The sequence below is a fragment of the Eptatretus burgeri genome, chromosome 1, assembly GCF_056783735.1.
Source record: "Eptatretus burgeri isolate ZD-2024b chromosome 1, Ebu_testis_v1, whole genome shotgun sequence".
Classification (NCBI taxonomy): Eukaryota; Metazoa; Chordata; class Myxini; order Myxiniformes; family Myxinidae; genus Eptatretus; species Eptatretus burgeri.
The window spans coordinates 415,861-437,500 of record NC_140961.1 but is presented as its reverse complement, the minus strand read 5'-3'; the positions used below and the strand labels follow the sequence as shown (position 1 = coordinate 437,500).

The window sequence follows — 21,640 nt, the reverse complement described above, 5'->3', positions numbered from 1 at the left end:
CCCACGAACTCAGCCCTACAACGGGACTCCCACGAACTCTTTTTTTTTGAACAAAGAAAAGATGTCCTCTTTATCCTTTGCACCCCCTCCCCCGCACCCGGCGTGACTCATGCCCTCGTGATCCACCCCCCGCTCAACCACGGGTTGGAGGGAGTTGTTGATGTCACCGCAGGGTTCTTCTTCCTCTTTGCAGAAGAGGGGGAGGGACGTCTCCATTGTTCGCTCCCTAACTATTAAATCGATCCGCAGCGCATCTAATCAATTTCAAAACATTTAAACAATGGAAGGTGAGCTATCTAGGGAACATGCACTTATCGACATAGCTGACTAAGGGAACCTGTATGTTGTGTGCAATTGAATTCCAAATTCGTAAAATATATATTGAATCTACGAAGATGAAAAATTATTCTTAACAAGTTTAATTGAATATCAACTTTCTGGAATAGAGTATTCAGATTTACCCACTTGTTATGACACTTCATTCCTTTCCTGAAATTGACCCGTTTTGCTTTAAAAAGTGAAATCAAGAAAAACAGGAGTCTGCCTTTCAAATTCTTCTCTTTTGTCAAAACTTAAAAACAATAGATGTGCTCAATCTTGTGCGACTCTTGCACAGATACTTCTATTTTTCTGAACGCATGTGAATTGTGGATTAAATTTGATTAAAAGTGAAAAATTGTCATTTTTGCCATATTTGGTCAAAACTGACCAAGTCCAAAAATATGCAAATTTGAGCTTGGCATCCATCCCATGTCGTTCAGCATGGTATTCCAAAGATGCTACAAAATCTTTTTGATTGCCAGCTTCTACAAAAAAATGCCAAGCTGAGAGCATTTTTGGTCTGTTGGCCGGCCGACTATAACAGGCATTTGCCAATAAGAAAGAAACTGGAAATGGAAATGGCTGTGGCATCCTCGTTCACATCGCAGACATTTTGCCTGCCCATGCTCGATGCGCTTTCTCTTCTGAGGGTGATGTGTGATCGTTCATTCTCTTGCTCTCAGATTACCAATCATTACAAACATTGTTTTGTGATCTTCAGATGGCTGCAGGAACCTTGGATGCGAGTGCGAAGATCTATGCAGTAAGGGTGGATGCCGTCCACTCGGAAGCTTACAAAATGCTTGGAGGCCTTGGCCGTGAGGCAGTGCCAACACAGGGTAGTGATGGTAAGAAAATGTAATTTTATCTACAGTTGAATGTCTTTGTTTGGAATTTTGTGAATTTGGCTCGAAATTTGTTTCTTGGAAGAACCATGTAATGGTAAAAAGAGGCTTTGGGGCTCGCTCTGATCGGGTCCAATTTGTTTTCACAGCTGAAGACTCTTCCTTGGCAAGTCCAACAACAGAGAAGCAAAAACGACAGAAAAAGAAGAAGCATACGTCCAGCAACATCGAGGAGAATTTGAGCAGTATTACACTCACGAAGCTGGATGTGGTCGAGGTGCTGTGCATTGTGGGAAGTGGGGCCTCTCGGTGTAGGGGTGGTGAAGGGACTACCATTTCATTACACTACATTGGTTTTTCTTGTCCAATGAATAAAATTTGTTGTTCGTCTGTCTCTCTTTCTCTCTTTCTCTCTTTCTCTCTTTCTCTCTTTCTCTCTTTCTCTCTTTCTCTCTTTCTCTCTTTTTTTCACATTTTTTGCAAAGACCACTGGGTCGACAACCACTAAATTTGGCACACAGATCAACACAAATTTGGCACACAGACCTGATTGTCTTCAGGGTATTTTCATCCATTACCTCAGCCTTGAAAGCCTTCTTTTTCTTTTATCATTTATTTTAAAGCCTACTTTTCCATTTTATTTCATTTATATATTGACATACAATCCGATTGGCTAACAGCAATCACGTGACACATAACACTGGCAAAGGCCAGCTTATCTCATTCGCCGAGCTGTGTCTTCCACCCATTGACTGGACAGCTGCCTGACTCCATGCACTATTACTGTATAAATCAATGAAATAATATATTTGCCATTTTCTTGCGTAAGTGTTGCATAATATTTGCAATCGCCATGCCTTCCTTTCAAGGTGTATGGTTTTAAAAATGGCGTTTTACAACTGTAAAGGATTTTGCTTTGATGAAGGGAAGTTTACAATGTTCGCACTTTCTTCCTCCCATGTGGCTTCATCTCGACATTTAATATCATTTTTCACCTCCCCTGACATACACGACATGGCCAAAAGTATGTGGACACCCATTCAAATGGGTGGATTCGGCTATTTCAGCCACACGTTCCCATTGCTGACAGGTGTATGAAATCGAGCACGCAGCCATGCTATCTCCAGAGACAAACATTGGAGGTAGAATGAATGTGCCATACTGAAGTGCTCACCGACTTTCATTGTGGCACCATCATGGGATGCCACCTTTCCAACAATTCAGTTCATCAAATTTCTGCCCTGCAAGAGCTGCAGTTCTGCCAAGCCCGTCCCTCAGTGTACTGCAGTTAGAGCAGAGGGCGGTGCGCTCTTGACAGAGGAGTCTGAAGTGAAGGCCCGCTGGGCCGGTTACTTTGAGCGGCTGTACCAGGCTGATCCACCAGCTGTTGAGTTGGACGTCAGGGGTGTTGCTATCCATATTGCTGACCCTCCAATCAACTGTGATCCACCTTCGCTTGTGGAAACACAGGCTGTGGTGAACCAGTTAAAATAAGGTGAAGCTCCTGGGATCTGTGGCATCCATGCTGAACTTCTCAAGGCTGGTGGAAATGCTGCACTCGTGTCATTGCATGCAGTTCTGTGCTCTGCCTGGAACACAGGCATCATCCTAACTGACTGGAAGAGGGGCCTTTTTGTCCCTCTCTGGAAAGGGAAGGGTGATCGCCAGGACTGAAACAACTACCGAGGGGTGACGCTGCTCTCAGTGCCGGGCAGGGTCTTTGCTCAGATAATTCTTGATAGGGTTCGCCACCATCTGCTTGAGCACCAGCATCCAGAGCAGTCAGGCTTTACACCAAAGAGGTAAACGATTGACTGTATCCTTGCTCTTCAGGTCATCACTGAATGCAGACGAGGGTTTCGCCAGGGGCTGCTCGCAGCCTATGTTTATCTCTGCAAAGCGTTCGATTCAGTGAATCGGGATGCCCTCTGGAGGATTCTTGGTCTTCGTGAGGTGCCACCAAAACTGATCGATCTGATGTCTGAACTCTACTCTGGTACTGGGAGTGCTGTGAGATGTGGTACCATGTCTGACTTATTTCCAGTTGTTTCTGGAGTTCATCAGGGGTATGCACTGGCCCCCACACTTTTCAGCACTTGTATGGATTGGATTCTGGGGAGGATGTCAGAAAAATCAAACTGTGGTTCATCATTTGGGAATCTCAAGATCTCTGATCTTGATTTCACACAAGATGCAGTCATTTTTGCAGAGACTCTAGATATCCTTTTGTGGGCCCTCGAGGTGCTGAATGAGGAGGCTGAGCCACTGGGATTACGGGTTTCCTCGGTCAAAACTAAGATCTCGGCTTTCAATGACATCTTGGAAACTGCTATCTTGTCTATACCTGTTTGTGGTGAGGATGCTGAGGTTACGGAGAGATTCACTTTTCTTGGCAGTGATATTCATGTCTCTGCCGGCTGTGAGTCCGAGGTCAACAGACGTCTGGGTCGGGCCGTATCATAGGGTGTGGCGCTGCCGGTACCTGTGCGGGAGGACGAAAGTCTGAGTCTTCAGGTCCTTGGTGCTTCCAGTCTTGCTCTGCGGGTGTGAGACTTGGACTCTGACTCGGAATCTGAGATGGAGACTTAATTCCTTTGGTACCAGGTCTCTTCGGAGAATCCTTGGCTGTCGCTGGTTGGACTTTGTGTCCAACGAAAGGTTGCTGAGAGAGACTTGTATGAGATTTGTTACCTGCATCATCCGTGAGTGTCGGCTTCGTCTGCATGGTCATGTGGCTCGTTTTCCTGACCCTGATCCTGCTCACCAGATTCTCTCAGTGAGTGAGTCTCATGAATGGAGGAGGCCAATGGATGGGCCAGGCATCTGCCTGGGGATGGCGAGACAGAGGCCCCTGGAGTACCGGTGGAAAGTGGACGCAGCGACGCGCTGCTCTGGCGCATGCTCCCATACCTGACCTGATGTTAAGCTGCCCCCAATCAACTGTAAGTGTTGTTATTGTGAAGTGGAAATGTCTTGGAGCAACAATAGCTCAACCGTGACGTGGTCGGCCACAAAGCTCACAGAACAGGATCGCCGAGTGCTTGAGCGTGTTGTGCGGAAAAATCAATGTCGTCGGTTGCAACACTCACAACTGAGTTCCAAACTGACTGGAAGAAACGTCAGCACGAGCACGGTTCGTCACGAGCTTCATAAAATGGGTTTCCATGGCCGAGCAGCCACACACAAGCCGAAGATTATCATGCGCAATGCCAAGCGTCTGCTGGACTGGTGTCAAGCTCACCGCTATTGGACTCTGGAGTGATGAATCGTTCTTCACCATCTGACAGACCGATGGACGAATCTGGGTTTGGTGGATGCCTGTAGAATGTTACCTGCCCAAATGCATTGTGCCACCTGCAAAGTTTGGTGGAGGAGGATTAATGGTCTGGGGCTGTTTTTCTTGGTTTGGGATAGGCCCTTTAGTTCCAGTGAAGGGAAATCTTAATGCTGCAGCATGCAGTGATATTCCAGATGATTCTGTGCTTCCAACTTTGTGGCAATGGTTTGGGGAAGGCCCTTCCCTGTTTCAGCATGCCAATGCCCCCGTGCACAAAGCGAGGTCCATACAGAAATGGTTTGTTGAGATCGGTGTGAAAGAACTTGACTGGCCTGCACAGAACCCTGACCTCAACCCCATCGAACACCTTTGGGATGAATTGGAATGCTGACTGCGAGCCAGACATAATCATGCAACATCATTGCCTGACCTCACTTATGCTCTTGTGGCTTAATGGAAGCAAATCCCCGCAGCAATGTTCTAACATCTCGTGGAAAGCCTTTCCAGAAGAGTGGAGCCTGTTATCGCAGCAAAGGGGGACCAACTCCATATTAATGCCCATGATTTTGGAATGAGATGTTGGATGAGCAGGTGTCCACACACTTTTGGCCATCTCGTGTAGCTTAAAACTCCACTAAAATAAATCTGGGAGCGACTGGTTTCCCTTGACAAATTATTTCTTCCTCACCTCGAAACCTTCATGTCTGTTGTGCGAAAGCCTTGCAGCCTCAACTTTGGCAGATTTTTAGTCGAGCAGATATTTGGTGTTGGAAACTGTTTATTTTTATGTCTCGCTTTTTGGTGGAATTTGATGACAACACGAGTGTCATTTTACATTTTACAAAACCTGATTAATACTACTTACGACCCACTATGTGTTGAGCAAAGCTCCATACTGAGGCATCCAGTCTTTGTGATGGCCCTCAAGCAAAATATATCTCAACAGTTGCAAAATAAATCCTGCATGGAAGCATAATTCTCAATTAAACTCTCTATGGTAAAGCCACAGGTTTTCATCAGTTATGAATACTGCATTGTGGTGTGGTGCAGTTTTTCAACAAAAGGTGGCATCAGTTCTTAATTCTTTCTGTTCGTAGAACGGGTAGGGGAAGTGGCAGGGTGGGAGTACGGAGTTGGGAGGGGCAGAGTTGCAGTCTGGAGATGTGAGGGGATGGTGGGGAAAGTGGGTGGGAGGGGAAGAGGTGGGATGGGAGTCTGGAGGTGAGAGGGAAAAGGGTGGGGTGGGAGTCTGGAGGGATGGAGTTTGGTGGGAGGAGGCAGGGGAAGTTGTGGGATGAGGGAGTGGGAAGGTGTGGTCGGGGATCCAGTGTTGCCTGGCAATACCGGGTACCCCTGCTTGTATTTAAAATAAATCTAACTCTTACATTTACATCTAATTTGGAATGGTAATACGATGCTTGTCTAGTTTCAGCTCTGATAACTGAGCTGGTCGAATGTTAATAGATGCAAAAACTGCTTTCCAAATCCCCACATGGCAACCTAACATTGACACGTGTGTGCTCAGCCGCATCTACTTTTGGACAAGGCAGCAAGCTCATATGATGAGCAGGGTGTATCCGGCCTGTTCATGAACACCTTGGAATGCTCTGACAGCAGCTGGCAGCTGTTGTTCGGCTCCGAGCTTATCCCTCTTCCTGTGGAAACCACGGTCACATCGTCATGCTCTTCCACCAATGATGTATCAGATCTTATGGGTATGGTTTCACAAATATAACTTCTTTTTTTGTGTACAAAATCGAGGTTTGTGGAACAACAAGATGTGTGAATGGTTCAGGATGCAACAGAAAATAAAGAACAGTAGAAAGAGGGGGAAACACCAACATCAAGGTTCAAGGACAAAATAGAGGGAGGCTTGGACAAATAACGGATGGGTAGGGGACTAACGGGTAGGGGAGTACGCGTGGGGTGGATTCGATGGAGACTGAAGAAAACTGGAAATATGGAAGGAGTTGGACTTGGGAGTAAGGTGGTTAACTGGGGAGGAAAAGATCATGGTTTTGTATGGGGAGTGATCTGAGATGCTGATGGAAAGTTGTTGAGAAGACCTCGAGGGAAGAATGACAGTGAAGATAATGTGTAAATTGGTTCCACAAGTTTGAAAAAAAGGAATAAATGAGAGGAGGTGAGTAGTGATCCTGGAATTAAATTGTTTCACCAGAAGACTGTTGCTGGTGGACCGCATGCACCCTTCAGACACCCCTTCTCCCCCCCCCTTCTCTCTTCCCCTCTCTCTTCCCTTCTCTCTTCCCCTCTCTCTTCCCCCTCTCTCTTTCTCGACCCCCCCTCTCGACCCCTCTCTCACGACCCCCCTCTCGACCCCTCTCTCACGACCCCTCTCTCTCGGACCCCTCTCTCTCGGACCCCTCTCTCTCGGACCCCTCTCTCTCGGACCCCTCTCTCTCGAACCCCTCTCTCTCGGACCCCTCTCTCTCGGACCCCTCTCTCGACCCCCTCTCTCGACCCCCCCTCTCTCGACCCCCCTCTCTCGACCCCCTCTCTCGACCCCCCTCTCTCGACCCCCCTCTCTCGACCCCCCTCTCTCGACCCCCCTCTCTCGACCCCCCTCTCTCGACCCCCTCTCTCGACCCCCCCTCTCTCGACCCCCCTCTCTCGACCCCCCTCTCTCGACCCCCTCTCTCGACCCCCCTCTCTCGACCCCCCTCTCTCGACCCCCTCTCTCGACCCCCTCTCTCGACCCCCTCTCTCGACCCCCTCTCTCGACCCCCTCTCTCGACCCCCTCTCTCGACCCCCTCTCTCGACCCCCTCTCTCGACCCCCTCTCTCGACCCCCTCTCTCGACCCCCCTCTCTCGACCCCCCTCTCTCGACCCCCCCTCTCTCGACCCCCTCTCTCGACCCCCCTCTCTCGACCCCCCTCTCTCGACCCCCTCTCTCGACCCCCCTCTCTCGACCCCCCTCTCTCGACCCCCCTCTCTCGACCCCCTCTCTCGACCCCCCCTCTCTCGACCCCCCTCTCTCGACCCCCTCTCTCGACCCCCCTCTCTCGACCCCCTCTCTCGACCCCCCTCTCTCGACCCCCTCTCTCGACCCCCTCTCTCGACCCCCTCTCTCGACCCCCCTCTCTCGACCCCCCTCTCTCGACCCCCTCTCTCGACCCCCTCTCTCGACCCCCCTCTCGACCCCCTCTCTCGACCCCCCTCTCTCGACCCCCTCTCTCGACCCCCCTCTCTCGACCCCCTCTCTCGACCCCCTCTCTCGACCCCCCTCTCTCGACCCCCCTCTCTCGACCCCCCCTCTCTCGACCCCCCTCTCTCGACCCCCCCTCTCTCGACCCCCCTCTCTCGACCCCCTCTCTCGACCCCCCTCTCTCGACCCCCCTCTCTCGACCCCCCTCTCTCGACCCCCTCTCTCGACCCCCCTCTCTCGACCCCCTCTCTCGACCCCCCTCTCTCGACCCCCTCTCTCGACCCCCCTCTCTCGACCCCCCTCTCTCGACCCCCCTCTCTCGACCCCCCTCTCTCGACCCCCCTCTCTCGACCCCCCTCTCTCGACCCCCTCTCTCGACCCCCCTCTCTCGACCCCCCTCTCTCGACCCCCCTCTCTCGACCCCCCTCTCTCGACCCCCCTCTCTCGACCCCCCTCTCTCGACCCCCTCTCTCGACCCCCCTCTCTCGACCCCCCTCTCTCGACCCCCTCTCTCGACCCCCCTCTCTCGACCCCCTCTCTCGACCCCCTCTCTCGACCCCCCTCTCTCGACCCCCTCTCTCGACCCCCTCTCTCGACCCCCCTCTCTCGACCCCCTCTCTCGACCCCCCTCTCTCGACCCCCTCTCTCGACCCCCTCTCTCGACCCCCTCTCTCGACCCCCTCTCTCGACCCCCCTCTCTCGACCCCCCTCTCTCGACCCCCCCTCTCTCGACCCCCCTCTCTCGACCCCCTCTCTCGACTCCCCCTCTCTTCCCCTCCCCCTCTGTCTTCCCCTCCCCCTCTGTCTTCCCCTCCCCCTCTGTCTTCCCCTCCCCCTCTGTCTTCCCCTCCCCCTCTGTCTTCCCCTCCCCTCTGTCTTCCCCTCCCCCTCTGTCTTCCCCTCCCCCTCTGTCTTCCCCTCCCCCTCTGTCTTCCCCTCCCCCTCTGTCTTCCCCTCCCCCTCTGTCTTCCCCTCCCCCTCTGTCTTCCCCTCCCCCTCTGTCTTCCCCTCCCCCTCTGTCTTCCCCTCCCCCCTCTGTCTTCCCCTCCCCCTCTGTCTTCCCCTCCCCCTCTGTCTTCCCCTCCCCTCTGTCTTCCCCTCCCCCCTCTGTCTTTCCCCTCCCCTTCCCTCGTTTTTTCCCTTCCCCTCCCCTCCCCTCTCTCCCCTCTCTCTTTCCCTTCCCTGCTCCATTTTTCATGCGACCTTCAATTGAGATCAAATGTAACAGTGGGTTGACATCTAATGCAGATTTCCATCTCATGGAGGTATAGCCATCAATGCATTTGCGTCGTGTTATTATTATTATGATAATTATTGTTATTATTTTATGGACCTCGGTGTGTGTTTATAAAATGACTTTTTATGAAAACCTTACCCAACAGATCATGTAGCCATTGGTAGCATTATAATCAGTATATTTTGTTCACATGTCTCAAAATTACCGTATTCGTGCAGTTGCATGAAAGTTGTGTAGCCACCACCCTCGTCATCCTCTTCATTGTTATTTCTTCGGGTGAAAGTTTGTAACCGAAACGATCTGGGCGTTTCTTGTGCATTCCACCTTTACACTGCTTCTTAACATTCCCTTTCTGGATGAGCTGTACCACGCCTTCATGTGATTCGCACAGAGAGGTACCTTTCTGGGATGGAGGGGGTGTGGGTGGGGTGCAACAACATTCTCTGCTTTTCTCACAAGTCCTGCGAAAGTCTGCTCCCAAGGCTTGATGACTAATGTTCATTTCTATGTCGGAAGCAAAAGTGTCTTTCATTTGCAAGCCGTGACCTGCTGGGCTACCGTTAGCAAAACACCTTCACCGATTATCCTGGAATAACATTCCACCAATATTTGACGTTACAAATCCATCATGGATTTGAAACTTAATTTGTGTCAGGTAACTTCTATTCTTATGAATCATGTCTCACTTAACAGTTGGAAAAATAACTCGTTTTGAAAGGTTGCTTTTGCAAGCCTGAGACTAACCCGTAATTTTGGATATTCTGTCCGAACTAGTCAAGTTGGCCGGGTATGCAGGAGGTCCCGAGTATCCCCCTAAGAATATTGGTTCTTGCATTTTTACCTCTGTCACTGAAGGTGGATGGAGGTTGTTTTCACCCCTGTCTGTCTGTTTGTGCACAGGATATCTTAAAAAGTTGTGAACAGATTCGGGTAAAATTTGGTGGAGAGCTTGGACATGTGACACCGACGAAATAATAATATTTTGGTGAAGATCCGAATCCGGATCTGGTTCTGAGAATGAAAGTGATTTTTCACCATTGAGAGATGGGGCCAAAAATGACACACAGCACAATATCTTTAAAAAATGAAGGACGGATTTGGATGAAACTTGGTGGATGAGTTGGTTTAGTGATGAGAACAAGCCGATTAAATTTTAGTTCAGGTCAGAATCCAGATCCGGCCTGTCAGTGGGATACAAAATGTAAACTAATCAGCTTTGCGGAGGTATGCGCTCTACCGAGTGGCCGTTCTAGTTCAGGCATGTTTTTCTTCCACGACTATTATTATTTTAATGATGTATTTATTTAGTCCTGACGAACGATGCAGATGGTTGACTCTGATTTTGATTCTTGACCCTATTATATACTGTTGGATTGGTGCTTCACCGCAAAGGTATTGCATCTCAGTGTGTCGTCTCTCAGATGGACGTTAAGCCGGGTGTCTTCTCATGTTAGGTTCTAGTTATTAAAGACTCCATGATGCTGTCTTTCGCAAAGCATCATTGAGTTATCGCCGGCACCCTGAACAAATTTCAAAAAGTCTGCCTAAATCGTGTGCATCGCCGGTTGCATGTCGTTCCTGGCCAGCTGGTTCAATACAGACTTGGGCCAAACTTCCCTCTTTCCCCATCCCACAAGAAGGTAGAATTCAATTGAGGTCATCAAATTAGTAGTAGTGACAGTGACTCGTGAAAGAGTTGAATGACAGAGTGGTGGCATTGACTGTGATAGAGCAATAAAGAGTTGGCATTCAAGGGAAGAGAGAAAATTGTGGAAAGAATGAACACAGGCAGCAGAAATAAGGACATACAGACAGGCATGGGAACCAAGTGGGTTGAGTAGACAAGGACCATGTAAGCAGACGGGAAATGTTGACAAACAGGGTAAATTATGTGCGAGTCGACAGGAGAGGAGAGTGGAGTCTGAAAATCAAAAATAATGGGGAGAAGAATCCAATTGGTGAGACTCAGGGAGACGATTCCACAGAAGAGGTACAAAAGTGTAGATGGGAGCAATTAACCTGCATTTGGGAAGAGTTTTGGGGGTGCTTGCTGAATAGATGTCGACTGGTTGGCCTGATTAAGGACAAAACTATAAAGTAGAATTTGACACGAATGTGGTTGATAGATATGCCTCTTCCCTTGTTCGAGGTCAAACCACTGTTATGTGAGAGACAGAGACAGAGACAGAGACATACATGCTTCAAACTCGAGTTGTGATCTGCACAATAATTCTCAAAGGGCACATGACCTTTGACCTGTTCTACTCTTTGCACCCAAAATTCAATCTGTTCATGTTCATCCATGTATTCCAGTCCATACTTGTGCCAAGTATAGTTGTAATCATTGAACATCGGTTCCCAAGTTATTGTGGTTACAAAATGTTTTTTATTTATCAGGCACATGCCCCTTCACCTTTCAACTTAAACCCAAAATCGAATCAGTTCATCTTTGTATTGCGGTCTATATAGCGAGGTGGCTTAACGCAGAAGAATTGAAGGATTGTTGCATGCCAGCCAAAAGTGTAATTTTTTTGCATGATTGTTGACTGGAGTTCTGAGAGCAAGAATATCCATGGCTGTAAGCTCAATTCTTAATTCGATGGAGTTTATTCCATTTTTGCTTACTTGTACGTGCCCATAAAAATTTTTTTTAATAAATAAATATTCAAACCGCGAGCAAGAAACAACAACCACACAGGGCGTTTATTCGCTCTCGCGTGCCCGTCCGTATGTGTGTGGCCCGGAAGTTCGCATATTATTCGCAGTTACGATTATTCGCAATTTAGTTTTAATGCCCAAATATTCAATTAGCACCAACGTATTTTGCCTTTTCGCAATGTCATCGCAAGTAAAAACAAAAAGAGAAGAGAAGAGAGAGAGAGAAAAAAAATTACTTCCTGGTTCAGAGTACACCAGCTCACTCTGATGTTACCGAAACTAATGCACCGTCTAATATGAAAACGACCATAACTTGGGGCATTGTGTTTATCTATAAATGCGCATAAGAAATCGAGAAATTATTAGAATACATGAAGTCATCACTATCCGGAAGCCCGTACGTTGCAACCCGTAATGGGGAACGCGACTGAGCTTCCCTTCCCCCATCGGCCATGCCCACGCAACAACGTGTCTTGTCATTGGTTTGGTAAATAAATGGCCATAACTTGGGAGGCACTTGTCCGATTAATATCAAACCTTGAAAAGGCACATCCTCAGGTCTCCAGCAATATACCTGGCAAGTTTCAATTAGATCGGACTTGTGGTTGTCGAGAAACAGCGGACACACACACACACACACACACACACACACACACACACACACACACACACACACACACACACACACACACACACACACACACACACACACACTACTGGAATTATAGATAGATGGGGGTTTTGAGACAGGTTTGCGTGAAGCCAATTTCTCGTGTTTTTGAAATGGCTGCAGTACAGACACATGGACATTTCTGAAAAAAGTTGTTGTCATAACACATGTTGATGGTGAACTTGATGTTCTATTTTGACAAACATTGAAGCAATCCACATGGAAAAATTCAAAATGGCCACCATATAGCATTTATCACATTTATTTTATTTTATTTTTACAAATCTATGGCTTGTGTGAAATAGCTCATTGTTTGTGTCATGGCTGTGATTGTGTAATTTTCTGGTAATTGATTGTACATTGGCGTTCTAAGATATTTCGTGCCGTTTCAGTGAAATAATTCACGAAATATGGACAATGCCTTGTGTAAAACAAGGTGACTTAAAAGCAAACAATGAGATTCATTTCGTGTTTTGGTGATTTCGTTCTCCGAAAGAGTAAATTAAATTCCAGTGAAACCTTTCACCTCTTTCACTAAATTCAAATTGTAATTTCATAGTTCGTAAAGCGCCAAGCTCGTTAAGCAACTGTCCAATTCACCGCTTGCTTAGAAATACCAGTGTTCAAAGAAGGCGCTCTTCAAGGCTATATCAAGCATTTGTTCATTGTCCCGATATGTGATCTTGATGAACCAAATGTGTAAGCAGTGCTGTTCACCAGGAACACAACAGTCCAACACAACTTGGATTAAGACTGGATATTGTGTTTGAATTGCAAGGCTTCTGATGTATAGTCGCTCACAAGATGAGTGTCACACAGCATCTCTTGAACCCCACTTTCTACGAAATGTTGAAGCAGCTCATCCTTCAGACACGTTTTGTTTTTTCCAAAATTGAAACCCCAATTCTTTCTGACGCTCATTATAAGCACAATGAATATCGGCAAATGGGAACATATAGGTTCCCTCCGCAATGGAATCTTCAATGTAATGCACAACTCCAGCAAAAGTCTGTGCCGTTGCTATTTTCTCTCCTGTTCCAGATGACACACTGGTCTGCGCTCTCGGGTATGAGCAATAGCTGATACAATGATTCCTCAAGCAGCTCAGGTGGTATTTGGCTTTTGTAGTCACAAGATCACCACCGGATATTTTTTAATGCAGGTCTGTGGCTTTCATGCCCGTGGCCATGGTCCTTAACGACTTGTCCACATTTAATGTAGTTAATTTGTGAAGTTTCACCACTCATCCTCACAGAAAATATACACTCTTGTTTATTGCAGAGGGCCAACGTTGTGGATGAGACACGTCTTTCGAGTCGATTGATTATTTCCGTCTCTTTGCCCTTGCAAGTTCCAGCATTGAATTATTGAACTTTCGTTGACGAGATTTATACCAGGAGGCACTATTTTCCAGGAGTATTTGTGCAGTAACATTCCCAATGCTGACCGAGATGGGTGCTGAATCAAGAGCTTGTCATCCATGCGACGTTCTGCAAAACAATTGGGAAAACATCGAAGCGATTCTTCAAAGGATAACGCAGGTCTTCAGAAGGCTTCATCTGACAGATTATGTAAGGAAGCCAATCAGAATTGGAAGCCATGTTTAGTTATACCTGAAAGCAAACGGTGGCGTTTGATCAGCGAGAACACATACGAGCTAAGCATATAATATCAAGAAATGCATACATGTGATAATCATTTGGTGATTAACAACTCGAGGTGATTACCATGATTACAGTGATTCCGTAACAACGTGACAGGAGCTAAACATTTAATTTGAGCAGCAAAAACAAAACTGGTTCATTTCTTGGGAGGAATCCTTTAGATTTTAAGCTTTTACATATGAATCGGTGAAAATAGCGTTAAGATTCTGTCGTTATGACGTCATTTTGACGTTTTACGGGCATTTTCTGAACCTATGATCCAGAGGGAGTTGCAGTGATCAAATAGCACATTTCCCATCGAATGATCTTTGAACTGAACTACACACTTTATTCAATGCATTCGTGAAAATGACATCATATTGACATCATACTGTAATTTTTTTTTTTTTTTGCCGCCATGGATTTTCCAACAGTCGGGTTCCATGCGATGCTTCAGTGAAAAAATGTCACTTTTGGCCAGCGTGTAACAATTTCTCGGTCACCTAACTAATACTTATGCCAAAGTATGGTTGAAGTCCCAAGTCTCTTCTGCGGTTCACAAGTTATCGCGGTAATGGAAAATCTACGCTCGTATGGATGGACGGACAACCCGAAAACATAATGCCTTTGGATAAAGAGGTATGAGAGGATGGCGCGGCAGATTGGGTGAGAGTTGCAATGAGGCGATGGAAAAGTGCTTGGCTACCAACCTGTCACATTCCATAATGGTTGCTCTGCTCTTGCCAAGATGGATGAAACAACACACATTGCATGATCGGATTGTTGATTTTCACACTGGTTTGTACTGCTACTCATTTCCCCCCTTTTATTTTGACATCCATCTCATTCACACTTTCTGCTTTAAAAAATCTCTATGATGTTAATCTCTGCTATAAACATGGTTGGGGGGGGGGGTTGTGTTTTGTTACCCCTGACACCGAAGGTGGATGAATGCTGTGTTTTCACCCCTGTTTGACAAACACACAACCTTTCCACAAAGTTTCATCCGAATCCGTCCATAACTTTTTCAGATAGCCTGCTCACAGATAAAGACAAACATCAGCCAAAGACCAATAGATTTGATATGGGTGAAGATCCAGATCCAGCTATGATAATTTTTTAAAGTGATTCTTCACCATTGAGTGATCAGGCCAAAAACAGTATATCGCACAATATCTCGCACAATTACAGTTGTGACTGATTCGGACAAAGCTTGGTGGATGATTTGGGTGGAACACCAGAACAAGCTGATGAGACTGGTTCAGGTCTGGATGCAGATCCGGCCTCTCAGTGGGATGTAATACGTAAGCTGTTCAGCCTGGTGGAGGTATGTGCTCTACCGAGTGCCTTTCCAGTTTTATGCTGTGATCATTTTGATGTCTTTGTAGTTTGCGGTGGTTACGTAATAACGAAATCGCATCGTTATCGGGTTTTTGGGGGTTTTTTTTGTATTATTATTATTATTATTTTGGAAATGCAGAATAAGTTACTCTGCATGTTGTATGTTACTTTAATCTTCAGATCTATTTTTGGAGACTTCATTTGATAACAAGGAGCTCTGTCCTTCTTTTGCCTTCTTCACATTTTCACAAAGCGATGAGGATGAAGCTGCAGTCGAGGTAATAAACCATGCACCGTTTGTTGAACATACCATGTGTGGTTGAGCCCAAAACAAACAATCATTTTTGAACATTTGTACGTTGTTTCTCTGTGATTCAGTAATTCAAATTGAATTATTGATACTGTGGCCATCATTTCATTTCACCTTTATGATTCGTCTTCCCACTGCTATGCAGCATAAAGCTCGAACCACAGCTCTTCACCCTTTCCTGTCTTGAGTGAGATATTCTGCTTTTCCACATTAATTTCAGCTTCCATTAGATCCTTCTCCCCTGTTTTTTGAGCTGTTTTGCTACCAATCTCGACCTTTATCTACCTCCTGGCCTTCTACTATTCATCCTACTTTTGGTATATTATTTAACTTTCTCTCCTTATCTATCCTATATCATGATGTCTAACCAATTTTGGTCAAGATCTACGTATCGCCGCACTTACAGGAATTTGTTATGAAATCATCCCATTTTAGGTTTAGCATTTTTCTAAACAAGTGCATTTTGAAGGATTTTCTTTTTTCTGTTTACCTCCGCCACCGAAGGTAGACAGACGGAGGTTATGCTTACACCCCTGGTTTATTTGTTTGTCTGTGAGCAGGATATCTCAAAAAGTTATGGATGGTTTCGGACGAATCTTGGACAGGTTTGGTGTGTGACCATGACGAATTGATTAGATTTTGGTGCACATCTGGATCTGGATACTATATTGTTTCAAGTCATTCTTCACCATTGAGAGATAGGGCCAAAAATGATATGTAGCACAATATCTCAAAAAGTTGTGAATGGTTTTTGACAAACCTTGGTGAATATGTTGGTCAGATGACAAGATCAATCTGATGATTAGATTTTGGTTTTGGTCCGGATGCAGATCCGGCCTATCATTGGGATACAAAACGTAAACTACCGTGTGCCATTCTAGTTATTACCTCTATTTTTGTGATGGTTCATGTAAATCGCACTAAAATACGCAAGTTGGTGTCTGTCTGTTTGACCATGGTACACCTGGTTGTTTCTTGTCCAATCTCAACCAAATTTGCCAGGGGGACTATGAGATACATGACGGAGGTTATGGTGACTTCATCCCCCCCTCCTCCCCAAGGGGAGTTTCCAACTTGGACAACTCCGTGTTAAGGTGTATAAATAGCTTGTGTCGTTTCTTGAGGCACACCAACTGGGGGAAAAAAATATATATAACAAACTATTCAGCCAGTTCTGTCCAAGGTATGATTAGCTGCTTGGAAATGCCTGCTTGGATGTCATCTCCGAGACACCAGCAAGGCAGTAGATTTGTCGAGAACCCAACCAGCCAACAGGTTAGATCGACCAGCATCTGCAGGGATGCAGCTGATTGTTGAGTCGGGGCTTGGGAGTTGCTAAACCAGTCATAGTTAGCATGTAGCACTCAATACCTTCTTGCTGTTTGAGCCCGGTTTTAAATTGAAATTCTGCTTGGACGTCACATTGTGTCGTCGTCCTGAATTGCATGGCTCTCTGCTCATCCTTTTATTGCATCTCACACGGGGTCACTCAGAGGCCTGGCGTCGTGGTGTCTGCATGCCTTGTCTCTGTAGATGTGCTTGTACGTGGTATCGATCGTTGTAACTCTTTCCCCCAGTCCGTTCCACTTTTTTGTGGGAGTATAGTCATCACATTACTTGTACACATTTGCCTAAACACAGCTTTGTCGAGTGATTTGTTGGACATTATCCCCACTTCCTGTTTCTTGACATTCCTTTACTTCTAAACTCCTTCGTACCCGGCTCCACAGCCTGCAGCTGAATGAAATTAAATAAGTTTGTATTGTGGTTACTGTGGTGAAAGGCACTCTGTTACCTTTTAGCACATTTCTAATTAAAGGCTATTGTAGATACAGATACACAACGTCAGTACAATTTAAAAACATTTATTGAACAAACAAACAGATTATATGTGCCAGCACATGAGATCCTGGACAATACATACTAGTTCCAGATCTCTCAACATAACCGGAGAATCTTCATCTTTATATAGTTTCCAGTGAGACACAGGTTTTTTTTATTTATTTATAATTTTCTGACGCTGATGCCAGTTCGCCCGGTCTTGACAATTTCTAGGTGAACCTTATCTTCAGTCTTCTTTGACAGCTGCTTAAATGGTTGGAACACATATCAAACCCAGACATATTAATCGCACAGAATGCTAGAATGACGTCAAACGCCAACTCTAATGGCCATTAAAACAAGTTTCCATCTTATGTAGGTTAAGAGTCGGTCTGCTTCTCCCAAAACTGGGAAGATACATTATCTTGAAGCGACCAGAGCTTCGTGAATGCATCTGGACACCTTCTCAAATCCACATTCCAACTTGTTTGTGTCTTCCAAACAAAATTCTCAAGATAGTTCTACATGACAGGCAATTCTTCTTTATATTCAACTTACTGGCAAAGTTCAACCTGTTTACACATTTAATATACAGAGGAGAAATATAATTATGTTAATTCCAAATGGATACACACTTAAAAGAATCGTATCATATTTGAGTACATTCTACTTCAGGTTTAACATATTTTATTTTAATATTGGGTTTTAATCATCATCAATTTATTTATTTTATCACCCCCAAACCCATCATGATAAAATGTTTCTACACGATCTACAGTTCAAGTATATTATATTGATCCATAACAATCTGGATTTTTTTTTTTAACTTGTATCTTGGAGCCTCATATGTCATTTCTCCAAACATCCCGATCCTGCACTGCTTTCCAAAGCTCTAGCAGAGTCAGCCTTTTTACAGCCGTTACCCCATCCATCCAGTACGTACAATGTCTACCTCTTCCTTTTCTTCCCTCAATCCAACACAGCATGGTTGGCTTCTTCACACTTTCGTTTTCTGCACGCATGATGAATCCGAAGTATGACATTTTCTGTTTTAACATTAGTTCTTCTCATGTACATGGTGGTGGTCTAATTTCTTTAATCACCGATTTGTAATTATATGTGGAAAAATCGAGCCCAGACGGGGAATCAAACCCAGGTCGTCCGTTCGAATCCCGATCTGCCTTCATAATCTTTCCACATGTACTTATATTGTTTGTTTCCTTTTCATTGATAATAATTGAATCACTGATTTGCTTCTTGTTGTTGCAGTCCATGGGATTTTTCACATTCGTCTCCAAAATCACATTTCTCAACCATCGATCTTCTTCCTTTTTATTTTTCACTGTCCACGACACATCCATACATTGCAACTGTATGGATACATTGAACAGAAGGAAATGTGTCCGCGATACCCTGACCCATCCCTCTCCCTTCTGCGGATCTCCTCACGTCTCTGCTCCCCACTGTTTCTCTTCCTCCCTCTCCCACCCCTCTTGTCTCCTACTCCCCTTGTTGTGTGTTTCTGTGTGTTCGCTCTCATACGAGCCTCGACAGTGTATACCAAAACAAAAAAAGTAATGGAAATATAAGAACATTCCCCAGACTCCTTGGTTTGCATTGTCACATCTTTGTATCTGTAGATCTTTGTCAATCCTGACATTGCTGTTTTCCCCAATTTTAACCATCTATTAATTTCCCCTCTACATTCTCCACTCATTTCAATCTTAGAATCCAGGAAGATAAAACTTTACACGACTTCCACGTGATCGTCTTCCAATCTGAGCACGTCGATCTTCTCAGTCGATAAGATTTTAGTGTTGTTTTTGTTTTTTTAGCTTCAAATAATAAACATCTTTTTCACTTTCCTTCTTCACTGTCTTGTAGCAGTTTCATCAAGTCTTCTTTACTTTCTGCCAACAGAGTGGTATCATCAGCATACCTTAGACTGTTGATGCATCTTCCGCCAATCCCAACTCCAGCCTCCATGTCATAAAAGTTAGATTTTTCATCAAAATTATTATAACCACAAGTTAATCGGTTAATTCCGTCCAATAATCATATTAATTACCAGCAGAGTCCTGCAGAACAGCTGTGCAATGCAAATTGTGATTAATTTTTTTTTTTTTTTTGTATACGCTGTCGAGGCTCGTATGAGAGCTAACACACAACACACAACAAGGGGGGCAGGAGACAAGGGGGGGAGAGGGGAGGACAAAACAGTGGGGAACAGAGACATTAGGAGATATGTGGAAAGGAGAGGGATGGGGTGGGGAACATGGGTAATACAAGATGGACATTATGGGGACTTTCAGGAAGGAAAGCAGGGAATTTGGAGGTGGGTTTGGGGTGGATTAACGGGGGTAGAAAAGATCAAGGATTTGGATAGGGGTGATAAGAGATAGTGGTGAACAGCTGTTTTGAAAGCATGGAGGGAAGAATGGGATTGAACAGAGTGAGGGAGTTTATTCCAAAGCCAGGAAAAAAGAGGAATGAAAGAGTGAAGGTGAGCAGTGATTCGTGGTTTTGGTAGTTTTACCAGAAGAGGGTTGTTGGCGGACCTTGAGCGCCCTGTGGAAATGTGGTGGGGACAAATCGCAGAGAGAGCAGGGGGGGGGCAAGGCTGGAGAGGAGTCGGTAGAAGACAGAAAGACCACCGACCAACCTGCGGTGATTGAGTGAGAGGGCCAAACACTCAGCCTCACCCAGGAGATACCAATGATCTTAAGTCCCTTGGTTTCCACAGCGTGAAACCGAGAAAGGTGGGAGACAGGAGAACCAGCCCAGAGGGGAGAGCAGTACTCCATCAGGCTGCAGACGAAAGCTTTGTGAGTGGTCAGGAGCTCAGGTAGGCTGAGGATGGACTTTGCACGATGGAGGATTCCCAGTCAGCGACTGGCTTTGGAGGCCAGATTGGAAATGTGGCTTTCCCAGGAAAGGCCATGGCAGATAGTGAGACCCAGAAGTTTGAATGAAAGGACTTCTTCCAGAGGATTGTTGAGAAAGTTGATGGGGTGGGAGGGGGTGGTGGGTTCCCGACGGTCCTTTCGGAGAGACATCATGAGAGTGTGACATTTGTCAGGAGATTTCAATTCTCAACCCCCCCTCCCCCCAAAAAACCCCGTCATCAATCCCCCCTCCCAAACCTCAACCTCCCCATCCTATTCAAGGCCCCTCCCCTTCCCCCCACTACCCCACCCTCCACTACGACGACTTGACCCCCCTCATCCCCAAATCCTCAACCTTCCCCTCCCAACTCTGTCCCATCTTTGCTCCTCCCAACCCCAACTCTGTCCCCCCCCCATCCTCCATTCCCCTCCATTCACAAAAGCATAAGGGCGTTCCCACATCGATCATTACATATTTCTTCATTACCTCATCGAAACGGTGGAATATTACTCTTTCCCCTCACCGATCTTGTTTTCACCGACTTCACAGAAACCATGATCGAAAGATCAACATATTGGCTCCTCTTACACGTCATGGCCCATCACCGTCACCTACCCAGCTCACAATCTCATGAGATATGCAGAAACTCCATGGAATTACAACTTGCAAGTGATTAATTATGAGCAGGCTAATTGTGCCAATTAATGACCCAAAACCAATCATCATCTTCCTGGTGCATATTTATCCGTGCACACGCGCACACCATTAAAAGTAAATAACGGTTGCCTTTTTTTTCCTTTCACATCCTCTGGGATTCCCAGAACTCCTCAGGACATACATTTGAAACCCCTCAACAACCCCCATTGAATAAAAATTGGTTTCAACACTTTTTCTTTTTTTTGGTTTCCAAGTTGTCTGACAAGAAAAAGCAAATACTGTATTGTATTTGGAATCACTTATTTGTGTTACAGGACCACATGGTGAAATCGAGCCAGCTGACTTTTAACCCCAACATTGAGCCTTACTTCTCTGGAGAAGAAGAAGACGACAATGGGAATGCAGAATGGGGGGATCATGTGGAAGGTGATGGAGATGAAGATCTTCCTGACGATGACTTTGTGGATGACTGTAAGGCACCCTGGATGAAGACTCCATCTGATGCAAAGCGGTATGTTTTTATTTTCTTCTTGTCTCCTATGCAGATGGCTGCGGAGTCGTATCATTTCCTGAGGGCACAACTGTGCTGCTGATGCAATGCCCTCTGTAGGTTAGACCAGGAATTTGTAATTTGTTCAGAGTGCAGGCGAGAGCGAAGGACACCATAGGATCTTAAATGTCCACTAACTGGCAGCAGATGGGATGCCCAGTTGAACATCCATCCGAGGTACACACATTGCCACCATTAGGTACACCACTAAGTACACACATTGCCTCGTCCTGCCCGCGAGACACCAGGATGGTTCT

General features: G+C 45.9%; 1 protein-coding gene across 4 annotated transcripts in view; it reads left to right on the top strand.

Moving 5' to 3' along the window:
• The window catches only part of NCAPH (non-SMC condensin I complex subunit H), a 174,402-nt gene that overhangs the window by 81,417 nt on the left and 71,345 nt on the right, over positions 1-21,640 (top strand). For all 4 annotated transcript variants that reach the window (XM_085869963.1, XM_085869973.1, XM_085869956.1 and 1 more), the window contains 5 exons: positions 1,043-1,169; positions 1,316-1,443; positions 5,969-6,158; positions 15,340-15,437; positions 21,148-21,344. In XM_085869963.1, the coding sequence (XP_085726089.1) occupies positions 1,043-1,169; positions 1,316-1,443; positions 5,969-6,158; positions 15,340-15,437; positions 21,148-21,344 (740 nt within the window). The remainder of the gene's footprint in view (positions 1-1,042; positions 1,170-1,315; positions 1,444-5,968; positions 6,159-15,339; positions 15,438-21,147; positions 21,345-21,640) is intronic.